The sequence below is a fragment of the Dermacentor variabilis genome, chromosome 2, assembly GCF_050947875.1.
Source record: "Dermacentor variabilis isolate Ectoservices chromosome 2, ASM5094787v1, whole genome shotgun sequence".
Classification (NCBI taxonomy): Eukaryota; Metazoa; Arthropoda; class Arachnida; order Ixodida; family Ixodidae; genus Dermacentor; species Dermacentor variabilis.
The window spans coordinates 141,588,389-141,607,268 of record NC_134569.1 but is presented as its reverse complement, the minus strand read 5'-3'; the positions used below and the strand labels follow the sequence as shown (position 1 = coordinate 141,607,268).

Here is an 18,880-nt window from a genome sequence, read left to right as displayed (position 1 = left end):
GCTTGTATTTTTGTCACCGCTCTTCTTCCCGTCTTTACTTCCCCTTTCCCTTCCGCTAGTGCAGGGTAGCAAACCGGAGGTTTTAACTCTGGTTAACCTCCCTGCCTTTCTCTCATTTGCATCTCTCTCTCTCTCTCTCTCCGTCATGCGTCTTACAGCGTTCGTCCAGTGTCGTCAGTGAACTAAACGACTCAGCTTCTTTTTTTACGCTTGGTGAAAATAAGGAGGAAATGATGGGTGATGTGGTAGGCGAAGTTCCGATTGGTTCGGTCGATTGTGGCTTTTGAGATAAATTACGTGTGCATGTTCTCTAGAGCGTATTGTGTTCTACTTGCGGGGCAGAATTTAGCCTGCTGTTGAGACACAACCGCCAAAGCCATCGAGTTCAAATTTATAAAAGAACGGGGAAACAACTAGGGCAAATTTGTGTATTAGGTTTAAGGCATGTGTATTGAATGTTGCCTTAGGAAAAAAATCTCAAACAAATGTCCTGAACGATCGTACGGCCACTATGAGCTATACTTTCCAGTTTACTAAGTCTACGTTTCTCATAGTTCACGTTCAGTAGAAATGGGGGTCACATTAGGCTCAGTGTGCGGCGAAGCTTTAACGTTACTGGATTTATTAGAGGCGTTCCGAATATTTGTTGCATTTTCATTCCATTTCTTTTTTTATGCGTTATACGAAGATCGTAGTAGATTTCTCCGGTGTCCTCGGTTAAATAAACGAGGTACTTTCTCAATAATTGTTTAAACTTATGCGCAGTTTATTTGTAATAAGTAAACGGAGTTCGATATGTGTGGACAAATTATAACCGTAGCTGCAATGACGTACGGAAGTGGCCCAGAGCGTTATAAATGCGTTTTACGAACACAGCAGTATTTATCCCGGTAGCCTTAACGAACTATGAAACCAGCTGAGATGACAATTAGCGAAAAAAGGCAAAAGAGGGCAAAAAGTATGTGGGGGGGGGGGGGCATCATAGTCAACGTTCTGGCAAAGTAAAGAGGTGTTTGCAAGAATCATTGCCTTTGTGAAAACTTCTTGACATGTGCTCTAAAGCGTTATCCACGAGCAAAGCTTCGAATGGTCCAGACATAGGGCATTATCTGATTTACTTACTGGCAAATGATATTCTTATTGCAATTGCTCAAAAGAACCGCTTCACTGAAAATGGGGTTGTGACTCTGCAAGGTAGCAGACGTCTGTGTATGTTGTGAGAGCGATAATTGGTGGGCTTCCTCGCACTTTGCCAACTCCTGCCCGAAGTTTGGGGTTTTTATTTGTCTAGTTTCGGCTACCCATTTGTGTGACCTTGGTGGTTACCTTGACACGTACTTACACACACACACACACACACACACACACACACACACACACACACACACACACACACACACACACACACACACACACACACACACACACACACACACACACACACACACACACACACACACACACACACACACACACACACACACGCACACACACACACACACACACACACACACACACACACACACGCACACACACACACACACACACACGCACACACACACACACACGCATATATATAGATGCGTAGGTTGTGGGATCGTTCCCTACGTCAAGTTGTTTGGTCATCCACTTTATTTTGCATTAATGTTGTCTGCATTATTTGCATTATGTATGCATTATTTTGCATTATTATTGTCTATGTTGTCCTTGGTGTCAGTGTTTGTCGGCTCGTTATGATATGACTAATAAAAATCGGGCCCCTCTGTTAACCCCCTTTCTCCGCGTTTAGTGCGATATTAGACAACCGTAATGGTCGCCGGTGCCAGCAAGGGTACGTTTCGTTTCAAGACAGGTTCACGTGACACATGGTGTACTTATCAAAATAAGAAAAAAGAAATGCAAGAGTCCCAAGCAATTCCTATAATAGTAATTGCTGAAACAAGGATACCCGGCTGGACTGTGCACATTTTTCGGGTGCTAATGCAGTATGCCCGTGCCGAACGAACATGCTCAGAATAGTTACTGAAGTTTTGCAAAATCACGTCGGTGTATTTGCTTTGTCGAGGCCTGCTGGTGACGTGGCGTCGCAGCCAACGGGAATTTAGGCGCCGGTGCCCTGCTACAGACGCCGGCTTTTCCGCTCAATGGGTAATTTGGTGCTTTCGCATCTAAAACAATTGGCCTCAGGTAAGATGCGAACCCACGTTTTCGCATTACACGTGCGATGCTCTGAGCTACCGTGGCGCCGTTTTCCCATCCACCGCCTGGCACATTACTTCCGTCTTCTAGAACAAACCCTGGAGACTGTTAGTCAACGCCACCACTCACGGCCATGGCAATGGAGGTAGAACAACCGATCACTGCAGGCATCACGTAGTACGTGAACTTTTCCGAGTGACGGCAGCGCGTCTCTTGTCGTAATGCACCATTTCGCATTGCTGGCTCACGAAAGTCACAAACAACGCATCACGAACGTTGGGTCAATGGAAGGAATTTTTACGGTGCTTAAGAATGGTATTCTGTCGCGGTTTAAGAAATAAGCAATCGCTTACTGTTGCAGGTATTTTCCATAAAGTAAATACATGTCAGAAGTTTGGAGGACGATTAAGATTCGCCTTTAATGTGGAACGCGATAGAATTCTCCTCTAGCGAGAAGTTTTTTTCACCAGAACCACAGGTGACGCCCATGGACTGGTGGAGGGCTGTATGATATCGTCGGTAAGCATCTGTTGGACTTGATTTCGGATGGCGTCTTGCTCTTTACGAGAAACAAGGTAGGCACGTTGGCGCACGGGTCTTTCATTGGGATTTGTAATAATTCTGTGTTTCGCAATAGGCGTTTGGTTGACCTTCGATGTTTAAGCGAAAGTCCGAAAAAGTCTGTAAAAGGCTTCGAATGCTAGCCTGTTGTTGACCTGATAATTTAGAATTCACATCAATATTGCTGTTGGCTGGTACGTCACAGTTAGAATCTCCATCATTGTGTCCTACAGTTAAACAAGCGGGAAAGTCACTCACTGGCTCCAAATAGGCGATGGCAGTTCGTGGGGCGAAGTGCTGGTATTCACGACTGAAATTGGTCACTAAAATCTGAGCAGTCCGTGACGAAAGCTGCAAGATGGCGCGGGCTACGCAAACCTGTCGAGCCAACAAGACTGACAGATTGCCTTCAGCGATTCCGAGATGGGGAGGATCATCGTCTGTTAATACGGTGATCAACGCAGTACTCCGGCGTGGTAAAGTAGCGCAGTCACCCGAAACGCGTAACACCGTGGACTGTGGGTGGTATAGTCGTCCGATTGAGTTGCGTGTTCGCTGGAAAAAGTGACAAGCAACTCGCGAAGGTTTATGATTGCGCCGTACTCCCGAAGAAAGTCCATGCCGAGTATGACCTGCCTAGAGCACTCTGCCAGTATAATAAATGAACCGACAAATGTGACCTCACGAATTTGTACCCTCGCAGTGCATTTGCCGATCGCCGTGAGAACATGACCGCCGGCTGTACGGAGCTTAGGTACTGGCCATGGTGTCGTCACCTTACGAAGTGCAGTAATCACTTGTCCGCTCATGACAGAATAATCGGCACCAGTAGGACAAGAGCGGTTACCGGGAGGTTATCTACAGAAACGAGTATGTCGGCTGAAATAGGTTCAGGGTTTTCGAAGGAAGGTGTCGAAGGTACACAGTCGTCGTTGTCGTCGTCGTCGTCGTTATCGTCGTCGTCGGGGTGTCGCAGAGGAGGATCTTTCGAAGTGCGTTGGACAGCCGCCCCACTCCCGGAGGTCGCTGTTCTTCGTTTCCCGGACTTCGGCTCGTGGGCCGGTTGCCCACGGAAGCGGAGAACGTAGTGTAGCGGCTAGGTGACGCCGATCGTCGAGGAGGTGGTGATCGTGACTGGCGCCTCAGCGGAGACGGAGATCGGGTCGTTGGCAGGGACTGTTCAACCGGTGGGAACTGCGCGTACGGCGACGAAGGTTGACTGGCCAGATATTGCTGGATTTCTCTCGGGCGTCCTCCCTCACGTGGGCGACGAGCGTCAGGGTGATAGCCCTGGAGTCCTATTCTTCGGTAGTAGCAGGCACGGTACAAGTGGCCCGCTTCACCACAGTGGAAGCAGAGTGGCTGATAGTCAGGTGTGTGCCACACGTCTGGCTTTCGCGTATTGATTCGGGGGCTCATGGACCCGTGCATGTTTGTACGTGAAGCTTGGCCCTGGAAGTGGCACAGCGGTTCTTCAGAAGAAGGTGGGTTACGGTGGTTCCCGGATTGCGCAGGTAGCCTCACTGCTTGCGCATAAGTCAGTACGGGGGCGGCTTCAGGCCTGATTTGCACGAATGGTTGTGCCGCCTGGCGGTCTTCTTCGCGGACGATATCTGTGAGGGATGTTACGGTCGATTGAAATTGCACTCCCTGTAGTCGATCGAGCACGTCACGCACGACACTACGCACAAGCTCTCGAAGCGCATCGGTGTCATAGGGCAACGAGAGAGAAGATGCTGATCCCAGGCTGATTTGGCGATTGTAGGCCGAGGAGCGTTGCTGAAGGGCTCGCTCCATTGTTGTCGCCTCACTGACGAACTCAGCTACTGCAGCTGGAGGCCTTCGCATCAGTCCAGCAAACAGCTGCTCTTTCACTGCACGCATCAGCAGGCGTACTTTCTTCGCTTCTGTCATGCCAGGGTCAGCACGCTTGAAAAGCCGCGACATGTCCTCTACGAACATGGCTACGCTTTCGTTCGGCCTTTGAACCCTATTCTGAAGGGCTTGCTCTGCTCGCTCTTTTCTTGCGGGGCTGCTGTATGTATCGCGTATCTGCCGTTGAAATTCTTGCCAGGTGGTGATGGATGGTTCGTGGTTAGCGAACCATGTTCGGGCAGACTCCTCTAGGGCGAAGTACACGTTCCTTAACTTTTTCTGCTCGTCCCAATAATTGACGTCAGCCACACGATCGAAGTCGTCGAGCCAGTCTTCCACGTCCTCAAAAGGTTCACCATGGAACGGTCGCGGCCAGCGTGGGGTGTGGAGAACCAGTGACGCAGGAGGCTGTCCCGTACCATATGTCTCCTGTGTCTGGCTTGTGGTTGTGGTGGACATCCTCGGCAGATCTTGCAGGCCGTATTCCAGAGGCAGTCTTGGAAGCCGTCGGCTTTTGCCTAGGTTGTTCGCTTCCAGTTACAGGGGGTCAGAGTACATAGACGCGCACCAAGCACTTCCACCAGTTTGTCACAGACAAAGCCACAAAAAACTTCGGTCGACGCTACAGATAATTTATATATGGCTTTCCTGGCACCTTCGTCGTTCTCTCCTGCTTGGAGCCACCCAACATGCCTAGCATGTGACACCGAATTGCGCTGAGTGGCTGCCAGCTGTGTCGAAGTCGTGGCATTATATATATATATATATATATATATATATATATATATATATATATATATATATATATATATATATATATATAGGCACACTAAGTCTAACCTAAATACAAGGTCTAACAGCGCGGACCACACGTGAGCCAAGTTCATGGATGTGTCCGGAGATTTTTTTTATTCGTTAGCAATTATTTTCTTGGCTTTGTAATATATATAATGATATAATGGGTCTATAATGATGCTACTAAGGCCGTGTGAGAGTTTCACAACGTGCGAAGACGTCGCGTAAAGTTCGCTTCGCGCTCGCTTGTGAGCTCGTATGTATTTTTCAAGGATGCAGCCGAGAAATGGCTCTACTATTCAAGGAGTCCCCAAAGACTCACAGCGCTTCTCTAAAGATGCCCCAGACCAAATTAGCGAGTGAAAGGCGTTGATAGCCGCCGGCGTGTTAGTTTCGAGTTGCGCGCTCTGTATAGCGATGAAAAGGGCCCCGATTTTCTAAAGCAACAAACTCGCCACCAGAGGGGCACTTTCCGAGTTTCGCGCTAATTATGGACTTTCGGACGAAAACTTATGAAGTAGCAATAATTGCAAATAATGCTGGAACAGGAGGTATCAAAAAAATAAGGAAGAAAAAGAATGACTTTATTGACACTGCAGTAGATAAATAATGAAAGATAATGGAGTAAACAATCCAGTGTCTTTCGCGGTCGAGATCCAATAAATATTTGGGCAGTGCGTTGCTCGAACTGCTATTGTTTTGAGAATATTATACAAAAAAACTTTTTTTTTCTGCTTCATTTGCTTAGCCTCCGCAAAACTGATTTGCCATGCAACAAACTATTTTGATTACATAGCAGTAACAAATGCTGACGTTTGATAATGAGCGCTAATGAGCACACAGAGGTGGTTATGACACTTCCGAATTCATGAAGTCATCTCGGGGGGGGGGGGGGGGGGCTCTAATGAGACAAAAGCAACAAAAGTATATCAGGAACTCCGGTACGTGCAAATACGTACGCTTTCATGGGGCAGGGCGGGAACCTCCTATCTGGACTGTGGTGCGGGAGTACAAAGGCATGCGCGGCAGCAGCAATGCTTCTGCACGGGTTTACGAACAATTAGCAAAGCCCAGGGGGCATTATGGCGACGCTCAAGGCGTTCTCATTGAAAATGACTGTAGTATATTCCTTCAAGAAAACAGAAAAAGTGTCATACCCGGGACCAATACGACACATGCCTAGCTGACGTATACATATCTTGCGACAAGGTATGTGTAGGCGAAAAAGTAAAGATAATGAGGCTTCAGACATTACAGCGAAGTTGTTTATGGCTAGGCCTCCGTGCATTTTTGGTGTGCGTGTGAAAAAACTGTAGGCTGATCCCGAAAATATTGCAATACCGGGGTGACCCGCGGCGGAGCTGAAGCAGACTTCGGAAGCACGCAGTCCGCCAACTTCCAAAAATAAGTTTAATCCTAGGTCCAAATAGAGCCCATATCAGATACTAAGTAGATAAGAACAAATACTATACTTTTACCAGCGTCGGCCTTGTATACGTTCGCACCCCCATCTTTTTTTCGGCGTTCCACGCGCTTGCGTATCTTCTTTCCTTTCGCTGTACCATGGTGGCGGTCCCTTGGAAAGGTCACGTGTGTATTGTTACCTCCGGCTCCTCAGGGCGGTCCCGTCGACTGTGCAAATATATATACCAAATTCAGTGCTATTGCACTCTGTGAAGGTGGATGACTAGCGAAGCTGTGTACGTGGGACCCTTAATGCCGAACTGTCCATTGCCGTGCTCACATAAATGGAAGGCGAGGCACGACTGGTCGCTCCTCCACGATGTTGAGCCTCGGAAGGTAACGAGGCACCGAGGGGTATACGTACCCGTATATTGTTGCAACACGCGGCACGACAGCTTTTACTAACGACACGTAGAACAGACATGCACTCCACCGCACTCCGAGGGCACCAGCTGCTTCACATAGTCAAGGGCATCGTGAATCGGTCGACGTCCCGCAGTACAGTAATGGTTGTGACGTCACTCGAAAACCACAAGTGGTCACGCACATTCCAGGCCACACAAAATTTGTTCCCTACAAACTACTACTGAAACCTGGCCGTTGCTCCGCTGCAACGTTCCAAGTTTGCGGGATTGGGGCCACATGGATGGTTCGCATTTCTTTCCGCCTTGCGGTCCTAGTGGGCAGCATGCTTGCGGGTCCGCTACCAAGGGAGAGCGGAAAGAAAGGGAAGGAGCAAGCGCTTGGAACGCCGACAAAGAGAGGGCGGTGCGAAGCTAGAAATCACCGACCCGGGTCAAAGTGAAGCATCTGTTCTCATCAACTTAATATCTGATACGGGCTATTTTTGGACCTAAAATATCAAACTTACTTTTGCAATTTGGCGGAGTCCTTAAAACCTGCTTCACCTCCGCCGTGGGTGGGCCCTGTATTTAGCTATCTTCGGGAAGGCACACGTATGGGGAGAAATTCTCAATATGCACGGCTCTTGTCCACGGACACTTTTGTCATGAGAACCTAGCCATGTACAGCTTCGTTGAAAAATCACGGTAAACGATTGCGCACCTTTATTGAAAATTCTGTTTCACCTCTGCGTCGTGTAGTGAACAGATTCGCCGGTCATCCACCTTCACGGGCTGGAATGGCTCTTGATTTTCTCTAGCCTTGTTCCCTCTGGCCGTTACAGTTTGCCTTCTGTGCTGCGTCGCGCTAACATGCCGCATCGGCGTATGGTCATAACGCCGTCCGAGTATAGTTCAAGAGCAGCGCTCAACCTAGCTCTTGCTCTCGGCGAGTTTCAGGAGTCCACGGGCCCGCTGGTTCCCGATGGCCCCGTCATGCCTGTGATATAATACTGTCCGCGCGTTTCACAGCGGTTATATTCCGCACGTGCACTGCTGTGCAAGCACTCTCTAACTCCATGTTAACTGTTTCTCCTGAATATTGCCGCCTCTGATATTCCTCGACCACTGATTCTTTCTTTTTTTCAATAGACGTAGGCACGAAGGAAGTCTTATGAAAGTGGGCTCTCAGATTCACTCCGAATTTCTGCCTACAAAGGTCTGGCTCAGTGCATTACCTCTTTGAATTTTATGTGGTAAGCAGGGAACATATCACCTATCTTTAGTCGGGCGGCTGCTTTAATATGCTGACAAAAAGAGCCTTTGAAGTTGACTTGCGTAATATTGGCTCGAGACTCACTGTTCCCGTTATTCTTTCCTTTGGAGCTTCGAGTCTACGGTGTAATGTTAACTTCGGTCGCGCAGGCATTTAATTTTGATTCAAGCGAGTGCCAACTTAAGTTGGCCTCCTTTATCATTATTACTCTTCGTGCATTTCGATTCAGGCTGCGTCATTGAATTTCTCGAATATGTCGTATTGAATTTATCAGTGTTCGCAAATTTGCACTTGAAAATTTTTCCTAGATGCAGTTAGCTGTATCCATCCTTCTGTCAGCCAGTCCCCCATAGTGGGTATCAGTCACTAGTTGAGAGGACAACAACAACAAGATCCGCCAGGTACGCTCTCTGTTCGGCACGACCGCTTGAAGACAGGGCGAACACCATCTAGCATCCAGTGGTAGTATGGCCTAGTGCATTGGACACTGACTGTATAGCTTATTTTAAGATATCGTTTTCTAGACGCACCCTTCCAGACTTTGCTGACCGTGGATGCTCCAACTGTCTTGCCGAATAACTCGTACGCAGGACGGCTCATTCAGATCAGGGAGGAAACGGCTTATCTAGTGTATATAATTGACTAAGGGCAGCACTCACGTAAGAGCCACACCCCAAACTTGGCAGCCCAAAACTCAAAGAATAAAAAAAATGTTGCTATAGAGAATTGGAAGACGGAACAGAGCGTCGCAGCTCGTGTGCGTGCTCTTGCATTCTGAGCGCGTGACAAGCACGGTCTTCTGACATCGTTGTGAAAAAGCTCTGATGTCACAGTCATATTTAACGCCCTCGAAAGAACTGACCACGATGGTGTCCATGCAGTCGAACCGAATCTGAGGAGTGGTGATAGCGACAGTAGATGAGGTCTATAGACGAGCACAAGCTGCGTGGCGCGTATGCGTGAACAGACATATGCGTCATGGAAACAACAGCGTCCACTCTATTCGTACAAAGAAATCAAGGGTATTACACATGGCCAGAAAAAAAAATCTGGCTGCAATGGCCCACCCCGTGTAGGAGCCCCACCTCGTCAAAACATAGGAAAAAAAAGTGCGGCTCTTGCACGAGTATATACGAAATGTAGTCCCATGTGTGCACTACGTGCCATTACAGGTGCGCCGGCGCAGGCTCTGATCTCTACGGAATTTCGCAGTGCAACAACAAAAGGTTCTCAAATGTACTCAGTGTAACAAATATACATCGTCAAGATTATACTTCCTTTATCGGAGTGAATCTTCCTATGCCTTCTTTTGCGGGTTTGGCGTATCTGCTGGGACGACGTCTTGCCGAGTACGGTATACCGGTCCTGGATGTCGTGCAATGGTAAACTGCGCCCACTCGGCAGACGGCGAGATGAAAAGTAGACGAATCCCAAAGCCAGTCCAACCTGCGGTCGCGTGGATCACGTGGGTTGCATGCTTTCCGCGTCTTGCTAATTTGCCTGGCAGGCACATAATGCCTGTGCTGCAAAACACTCTGCAAAAACTTCTTTGCTATTTTGGCATGTAATTATCGACTTCGCTAAAGTTTCGCTTTACAGAGATCACATAATGTGTGCTCTGTCAACATTTATTCTTTCCTTTATTCACTGTCGTAGCACTCCCCATTTTCCTCTGTTTCGATACCTTTTTTCGTAGCGCAGCGACGACCAGTGACGCATGCTCTTCCGAAAAACCCCTTCGTCTCTCTCTAATAACACCCTCTTTGTGCGTAGCTGCCTCGACCTGGTAAGGATGCTGCAGAGGCGTCAACAGGTCGCAGTCACCACCCACAGAGGGTGACATCGTCGCACGACTTGATCATCATTGCATGCAGCAGACACGTATGCCACACGGATCGGAGGACGCGTCCCACCAGGTGGACCAGCCAGATGGTAAACGTCGCCCATCAGGTAATGACAGACTCTGCGTGATCCTGTAGATGACCATGAATTTACGGAACATAGAACATGCGACGGCTACCTGAGGACGTTGGTGGCCTAATGCCATATTGGAAGGATGATGCGAGCTGTTCTTTCATCCAACCAGTGTTCGAAGTCACGTGACATGTTTAGTTTTAAAGGCGCGGCATAATTGAACTTGTGAAGCAACCGGCAGCACGGAACGTCCTGTTTGGGAAGTCCGCACTCCTCGCTGCTTGCAATCATCAAGTCCTAATTCCCGTGAACTCAGTTCATGTGTGCCGTTCGTAACCCTACACTTGTTCAGTTTGTAAACGAATGTTTCCCGGAATTTATACTACACGGAAAGCTATGAGTTTCTGCTTCGTGTAGTAAGCAAATACATTGCTAACGCTGTTGATCCTTCCATGCAGGCCTTTCGTGCAGAACTGCAACTTTTTTCTTTTAGCCTTAGTAGTTGACTATCCATGTTTCGTGACATACTCGTTTTGTTTTTAAACTCGACACCGTCAATCAGAAGTTCCCATTGTACTAGAGCCACTTTCAGACAGTCTGCAGCCAATAAAACCATTCTGAGTTTCATTGAAATTCCACAATGGTAGGAATATGCATGAGTGACCACGCCTCTGTTGAAGTTGCCACTATCTAAGTGCACCAAAAAACTCACGCAGACAAACTCTATCTACGTCACCAAGTTAGCCTTGCCGAGTCACTGCCGCAGTTTACCTCACCATATTAGATGAGAGGTACTTGTTTATTCGTGAGGTACAGACGTTGGAGATATATAAGGAAAGAAACTAGAGTATTATGACCCGTAATGAAACGATACTGCGGAAGTGCGTAGCAAGTGCAGGACGTTTTCTGGGAGACAAGCTCCTCACAAATTCTGTGCAACTGGCATGCAGTCATTTGTGAGTGTCACGTGTCATTTCCCAAGAAGGCACTTCACTTGTTGAGGCTAGAATTGGTCATTTAATAACTTAATGCTACGGGCAAATGTTCGACAATGTCGATATTTACCGCTGCACTATACGTAGGCCATGAAAACAATAGAGGGTACTAAAGAGTTTAGAACTCACTCTTACATTGTAATAAAACGGGTCTGCATGCTTACTTGCTATTTTTTTCCATAATATGCGTCATGACAGCCGCCAACGACAACAAAAAGTCGCAGTTTCGACCAAAAGGAGAAGAATCAATTGAGAAAGCAAATTATTAGACAGCTATACGAAGTAAGGATAGTAGTTTTATCGGCCGTATAAACTTGGAAATATTCCCTTACTAAGTTAACAAGCATGGTGTCAGCGCGCACAGGCAAAAAATTACCACATGACGCTCGATGACCGCGGACACTTGCTCTCAAAACGCCGGCGTGAGCAAGCGCGGTAGCAGCAGCGAGCGAAGGGACGCTCGTGCTGTCTATCGCTTCAACGAAAACAGCGGCAAGAATACAGCACGCGCAAAGGTATGAGATGTCGGCAGAGCGCTTTCAAGATACGGCACGCGCGATCGCGCGGCGCCTCGCAGAAAACGCAGTTGCTGCCAGAGTAGAACGCTGCCCACCCTTCCTCCCGCTTTCCTCCCTTGTGCGCGTGAGAGTGAGGCGTGATCGTCGGTAACCCTTGCGCGCGGTCGCGACATACGCAGTTGCTGCCGGACAACAATGCCACCCCCCTCCTTCCCTAATATCCCTCCACGGCCTTTCGTACGAAAAGAGGCGACGCGTTCCACCTCCGATTTCTTGTCCTTGAGCGTGCCGGATTAAGCAGCGATTGTCGGCTCCCCTCGCAAGCTTTAACTGGCGCATACAAAATACGGCGCGCGGCGACGCTGCTATCGCGCTTAGATTCCATACGGCACATCACGGTGACGCCGACGGAAAGAATGCGCCTGGAGTATCTGTATAATTGCTGTCGCAATAAACATTTTCCCTCCAGCTTAAAATAAACGATGGAAGCATGGAGATCCAATAGTCATTAGGATTTAAAAGCCGCCACAGAAAGGCAGCGATAAGCAACAGGAGGCTGAAGGACTGGTGAAGGGTGACAGATCTATGGAGGCATCAAGAAAAGTGAGGCCACGCAATGGAATGATGCACATCAGTTACCACCGTATAAAGAAGACACTATGGCCCAAACAATAAAACGTTCCTTTCCTTCGAGCGCTTCCTAACCTTACGTGAGGCCGCCTTACAGCGTAGGACCGATAGAGGAAGCAAGCGTACTCTGAAAGCTCCCTTCACCCGTCCTCACGTAAGGAGCGGTTGCCGCATGCCTGGTCTTAGGGTTGGCGTCTGACACCACGTGGCGACAGGTCATTCACCCGACCTTCCCTGAACAAGAGCCCACGTGCACCGGAGGAGTCATTCATCCGACCTTCTCTGAACAAGAGCCCACGTGCACCGGAGGAGTCATTCATCCGACCTTCTCTGAACAAGAGCCCACGTGCACCGGAGGGGTCATTTACCCGACCATCCCTGCACCGGAGCCCACGTGCACCGGAGGGGTCGTTCACCCGACCGGATTCGTCACTGAGAGGATCGACCTCTCCTACCCGTGTTTGGTATTGCAGGAGGAGGGGCCCTCTCTCCGTGCCTATCACGTGTCATCGATGGAAGCAAGATCCCGACCACACTTGTAGAGAGCTATTTAAGGGGCTCCGAAATGTACTTTGAGATACTTCATACTTGAGACTTCATACTTCATGCTTTTCTTATTTTCTTTCAACTACCTTTGAATAAACAGTGCAAGTTTCGCACTAGCAAATCGTCTCGCCCCTGCTTCGTTGCCATGATCTACCGGATGCCTGCAGCCCGCCGACAACGCCACGCTACCCAATAAGTAATGTCGGTCGAGCTTCGTTAGGCAGGCGTCGCTACTTCTCGGCAGCAGTACGGTACGCTACCCTGGAGTACGCAACACTGGGTTGGAGATTATCTCTTAAAAGCTTTACGCGAACACCATTATTCAATAAAAAAATGTCGTATCGTCTAACAACCTTTAAATTGAAGAGCTAATATAGAAAAGCGTGGGCACTTTCTTCTAGTTTTGTTTACTAGGCTTAAAAAAATGTAACGCATTACAGTGCAAAACTTGATGTGCTTCATCAACGCTGGCACGCCGGCGTCGTGCAACACCTAGCAACGCTATCATGCCGCACGCGTGACTGAAACGAACATGCCTGGCAAGACGTACCGTGCTCGCGCTTCTCCGCAGGTGGGCGACAGCGCGCATGTGCAAGCAAAGGTCACGTGGTTAAGCAGTGAGGTGAAGCGCTCGTTCAGGGCCAGGAGCGGTGTAAGGGACGCATAAAGGTAGCTTTGGAGCTACCTTATGCTGAGGAAGCACTAAGGAAGCCTTCACCGAGGGCCCCTCTGTAAAGAAGCTTTCAGAGTGACATAAGGTGGCCTCACCGCAATGAAGGCTTCCTTACTGAGGTAAGGAAGATTTCATTGTTTGGCGCTATCTATCTATCTATCTATCTATCTATCTATCTATCTATCTATCTATCTATCTATCTATCTATCTATCTATCTATCTATCTATCTATCTATCTATCTATCTATCTATCTATCTATCCATCTATATATCTATCTATCTATCTATCTTGACACTCCTTACGCGCGGCTACTGGTTACGTAGAAAATGGATAGAGAGGCGCTGAGCTGTAGCGCGCAGTACTCAATTGCCGTTGGCTGTGGCTGCAAGCCTGTGCTGGACCTTTGGGGATTCAGAAGATTTACGTGGTGTGCTGGAGCACTCGATTCAGAAGGACCTTTTCTCCCGCCACCCCCCCCTCCTGTAGCAGCTGCCAGAGAGGGCTCCGGTGGGGGAAAGCAAGGCGACAGTCGGCTTCCAAGCAGGCGCTCGCGCCACTTGAGACAACCCACGTATGACGAATCAGCTTAAATGTATAGCCAGCTATACTACCGCTACACATACGCTGGTTAGCGGACCAGCTCTCTACAAAATTAGGCAATGAAAAAATTAACGCTACGTAAATATTCTCACTGAAACAAATATACGCAACGCCTCCTTCCATCATGAAGGTTATAGCTTTATAGAAACGTCGAGCTTTTCGCTTAAATTGAGGATCATCGTCTATCGTGCAATCGAGCCTGTTTGATTGTGAACTCCAGAACAGCTAGGAACAACACGTTCGTCCCGCAACATTATTCATAATTCGACGAGAACACACAACAAGGAAGCGGTGGAACCCATCTCACAATGACTGACGGCGGTAATGCGTTTAGCATTTAATCAAAACAGCGACACAACCTATTGCCACCGTCTAAAGTCGTTATGTATAAGGCGTGTGCGGAAGTGCGAATCCTCCTTCACACTTCCCTATAAACACACGGCGCCACCTAGCACCGCCGCCGCGAAGCCTGCGCGTGGCCTCCGAAATTCATGGGGCGCCGGTTGCGAATGCTGAAAAGGGCGTCATGCGGCGACTGGGCTCCTCTCTCGCATATTTTTATTTTACACCCGGCGCCATCTAGTAGCTTTTCCGAGAAGTCGGTGCCTGGCCTCCGAGACCAGAAGCCTGGCGCCCCGATGCCTGCGAACGTTGAGAAGTGTTATCTCGCTTGCGCACACTCAGTGGCACATACTAAGTGACCCAAGTTGGTGAGATGTTCATTGCAGAGAGGCGCGTACCCTGTGCATTCATGGCACTACTTGCTCGAACAGTGCCGTGAAACGCGTTCATTGAAAGCGGCCCATTCCAAGTTCACTTGTGGGGCAGGCTGCTAATGCGTGAAATTACTACCCTTGAGTAACCATTGTGACGGGGGCTTGGTTCCAGTTAGCATCGAAGGGACAAAGACAATTCGCAAAAGTTTGCTTAAAAGTGTAAAATTGAACAGTAGTCAAAGTGAAGACTATGAAAAATCGACTATGGATAACACATTTTACAAGTCATTGTTGCAGTAACTTCACGAAACGGGCCTGCATGCTTATATTTAGCTCCATTATTACGTTAAGCCATGTGAAAAACCAAGCGCAAAAAAAAAAGAGCTGGAGGGATTCTTTTCGTTATATTAAAGCAACACATTCTCGTGTTGCATATGCCAAGACGCATGCTAAACATACGAGTTCACTCCCGCTGCACTTCCTGCAGACAGCGCTAGTAGCACTTCTCATGCCACTGCGTGGTACGACCAGACAAATGAAAATCAGAGCCGACGCCATCATATATCAGCAGAAGCAATGTACAGCACCCGCGCAGAACTAGTGGCCATCCTAGATTATATGGAGTGGGCCCTCGCAACTTCGTCTGAAACTCACCCTGTTCACCATCGTGTGTACACAGACTCCGAGGCTGCCCATCGGGCATGCGCTAATATTCTTTACACAGATTCCGTACTGCAGAAGATCCGGCACCATGCACGCCTGCTCCGCGAATGCGGTCACGATGTTACCGTCTACTGGGTCCCTGCGCACTACGTTGTCCCAGGAAACGAGAAGGCTCATAGACTGGCGCGCGCTCTTCTCTCCACCGCGCTAGCCAGAGCCTCTGATACCCCTTATTCTCTCCTAGCTACCACACCTGAGATAGTAGATCCGATGGCAGACAAGAATGCGACGAAACAACGATGTGCCGCCTACCTCACAGCAGTGGGCAATCCACTCTTTATACCGTCGCTTCTCTCGAAGTTATTCACACGGCGAGAGTCAGTCTTGCTTTGGAGAATTCAGACAGGCACCCTCCTTACTCCTCTCTTGCTGAACCGTTTCCACTTGGGTGCCGAACCACCTTCCGTAACTGGATTCTGTTCCACGTGCAAATGTCGTGCTGATCTCAACCACCTGTGCTGGGAGTGCCCCTCTACATCCCACCTAGGCTTCGTGCCCTGGCCACCATAAAGCGGGGACCCTGGCCTTCTTGTCTCCGGACTTGGGCCTACCCGCACCCGACTCCTCCGGACCATGCCACCGAGCTCTGGCAAGCATTGTTCTTGTTCCTCCAAGACCCGGCAGCACCACCAGTCGGCGATCGGCTCTGCGACAGCCACAACAGTCATGCGGCCCCCACTTAGCCGCCTCCAGGACGGTCGGTAATAAAACGGAGGCTGCCTAACCATTCCTTTGTGCAATTATATCCCATCCCTTTCCATTGCAGCGCCCTCGGCGCTTTCTAATGTGGAATAAACATGGTTATTCCTCTCTCGCGAGAGCCGGAGACGTTACAGGTCTACGTGGTTGCTCGTGACCACGCATTCGTTCATTCTCAGTGGCACATACTTAGTTACCCAAATTGGCGTCAGAAACGTTCATCGAAGAGTGGCACACACCTACTGTGACAAACCCAGTAACCCAGATTGGTGTCAAAGAGGTTCGTTGAAGACCAGCACAAGTGAAATGGCACATACCAAGGCCTCCAAGTCGTCATCAAAGTGTTGCTTCGATCAGCGGTACCTACCGTAGAACAGCAGCTCCCTTAGCACAGCAGCCCGATGCGTGCTGCCCATTCGACCATGGTCTTCCCATGACCGGCGGAAAACAGGACACACACACACACACACACACACACACACACACACACACACACACACACACACACACACACACACACACACAAACACACACACACACACACACACACACACACACACACACACACACACGCACACGCATACGCACAGCCCTCAGAAAGTGCATGAAGTACCATAATAATGCTAACAACCAGAGCAGTGTCCAACATAAACTGCACCAGTAATCGCAACAGCCGTTTCTCATAATTTGCATTAGCGACAAAAACATCGACGCTGTTGTTCTTGCATATGTGTTCGCCAGGAACAACCGTTATGTTATTGACACCGTGTCACATCTTTATTCTTCGCAGGTGCCGGATTGCTGGCAAATAAACGCCATTGGCTCGAGTGCGCATGCTCACTTCTTGCTGCTGTCGTGTTTGTTTGTGAGCTACTCAGCGTGGTTACCATACTGGAAGACGTGTGCCCGCCGCCCGACCAGCTTTCAGAAGCGAGCCGGCTCAAGCAAGACAACAATGTTGGGAACTTGTTCCAGACGGAAGCTTGGTGCCCTACCTCTGGCCCGGGTCTCGTCCTTGCAGACCTAGTCCGTAGGATCAGGAACCAAGCGTGGTGGGAATGACGCTATCTGTAGAACGTGGTTTCGGAGGTCCGTGCAATCAAGGAGGTCATCATGGACCTTGGCCTTCGAGATTGGTCATCAGGAGCAGGAGGTACTCAGAGGCAAAAATATGCCGAACCGGAGAACAATCACTGGGGCACTCTGCATGAATTATTCATGGTCGCGTCCAGTTGGAAAGAAAATAAAGCAGAATTTGTGTTGCTTGTTACAGGTACGTGGTGACGCAAAAGTGGCTTGCCAATTAAGCCGATGTCTTCATGCAATATGAAAATGAATTTTAAACCTTGACGTTGCATGGAAACAGAACGCATAGGACCTAGTATTTTTCCGAGACGTAGTGGCTCTTTGGAAGCAGAGCCGATTGTATTGAAATAACAAGTCTTCTCGTCTTTGTAATCTGCAGATTACAAGAAAGAAGATGTGTTTTACAGTTTGGAACACAACGACTAAACACTGCTGAGCAGAAGTTATCACCATGTGTTCGCTCGGTAAGTGGTTTGTCTGGACAATAATCGCCGTTCTCCTGTATCAGAATCAAATGAAAGACTCTGTACCTTCATTACTTCTATTACTTCTATTACTTACTTTCATTACTCTCATTATTTGCTTTCATTAGTTATTACGTACTTTCATTACTTCTATTACATTACTTATATTCGACAAAATGTTCGACAAAATGTAATATTTAAATTTCATACTGAGTGTGGAATGGAATAGAAAAGGCTCAAAAGGACGGACTGGTGGGCTAGTTGGCACTTCTAACAGAGCTTCTAAAAGAACAGAAGAGGATGAACACACAGCACTACACAGTGTTGTTGTTGTTGTCCTGAGTGGCCGTGGCACACACCCACAGTGGAGGATTGGCCATGAATCGGGTGGTTAAATCAGGTGCAAAAAATAATAAGGCAGTTGACAATTTGAACATTGGGGTTTAAAAGTAAACGTTTTGTGTTTGGAGAAAAAAGAAATAATCAGTAGAAAACCGGGTATAAAAAGAAAAAATAATAAAAAAATGTTAATAGATAAGAAACAAAAGAAAGCTATGGTGGCGGGGAAGAACGATCAGCCTAACATGGAAATTGATTGGTTTCACTGAGGTAATTTTGGATTGCCAAGCAAACATTTCTGTGGCTGAGCCCAATAATGGAGGCTCCAAAAGATAGGATAACAGGCATTGATAAATTTGGGCTGATATTGCGAAGCGGGATTTCGAGTTGTCATTTTCTTATAATAGAAAAACGCCTGCAAGACAACAAGAAATGGTCTATCGTCTCCGCTTCGCCACAGAATGA

General features: G+C 48.3%; 1 protein-coding gene, 1 non-coding gene and 1 pseudogene across 2 annotated transcripts in view; 2 read left to right on the top strand and 1 right to left on the bottom strand.

The window, feature by feature from the left end:
- Positions 1 to 17,750, top strand: part of LOC142571005 (uncharacterized) — a 230,604-nt gene extending 212,854 nt beyond the window's left edge. Inside the window, exons 3-4 of the mRNA XM_075679305.1 lie at positions 10,285 to 10,461; positions 17,317 to 17,750. Of these exons, the coding sequence (XP_075535420.1) occupies positions 10,380 to 10,461; positions 17,317 to 17,588 (354 nt within the window). The 5' untranslated portion in view covers positions 10,285 to 10,379 and the 3' untranslated portion in view covers positions 17,589 to 17,750. The remainder of the gene's footprint in view (positions 1 to 10,284; positions 10,462 to 17,316) is intronic.
- LOC142573429 (U2 spliceosomal RNA) lies at positions 6,738 to 6,925 on the bottom strand. The gene has a single exon (XR_012826316.1). It is a non-coding gene; the product is annotated as a U2 spliceosomal RNA (small nuclear RNA).
- Positions 7,677 to 7,855, top strand: LOC142573438 (U2 spliceosomal RNA; annotated as a pseudogene).
- Positions 17,751 to 18,880: the final 1,130 nt, after the last annotated feature.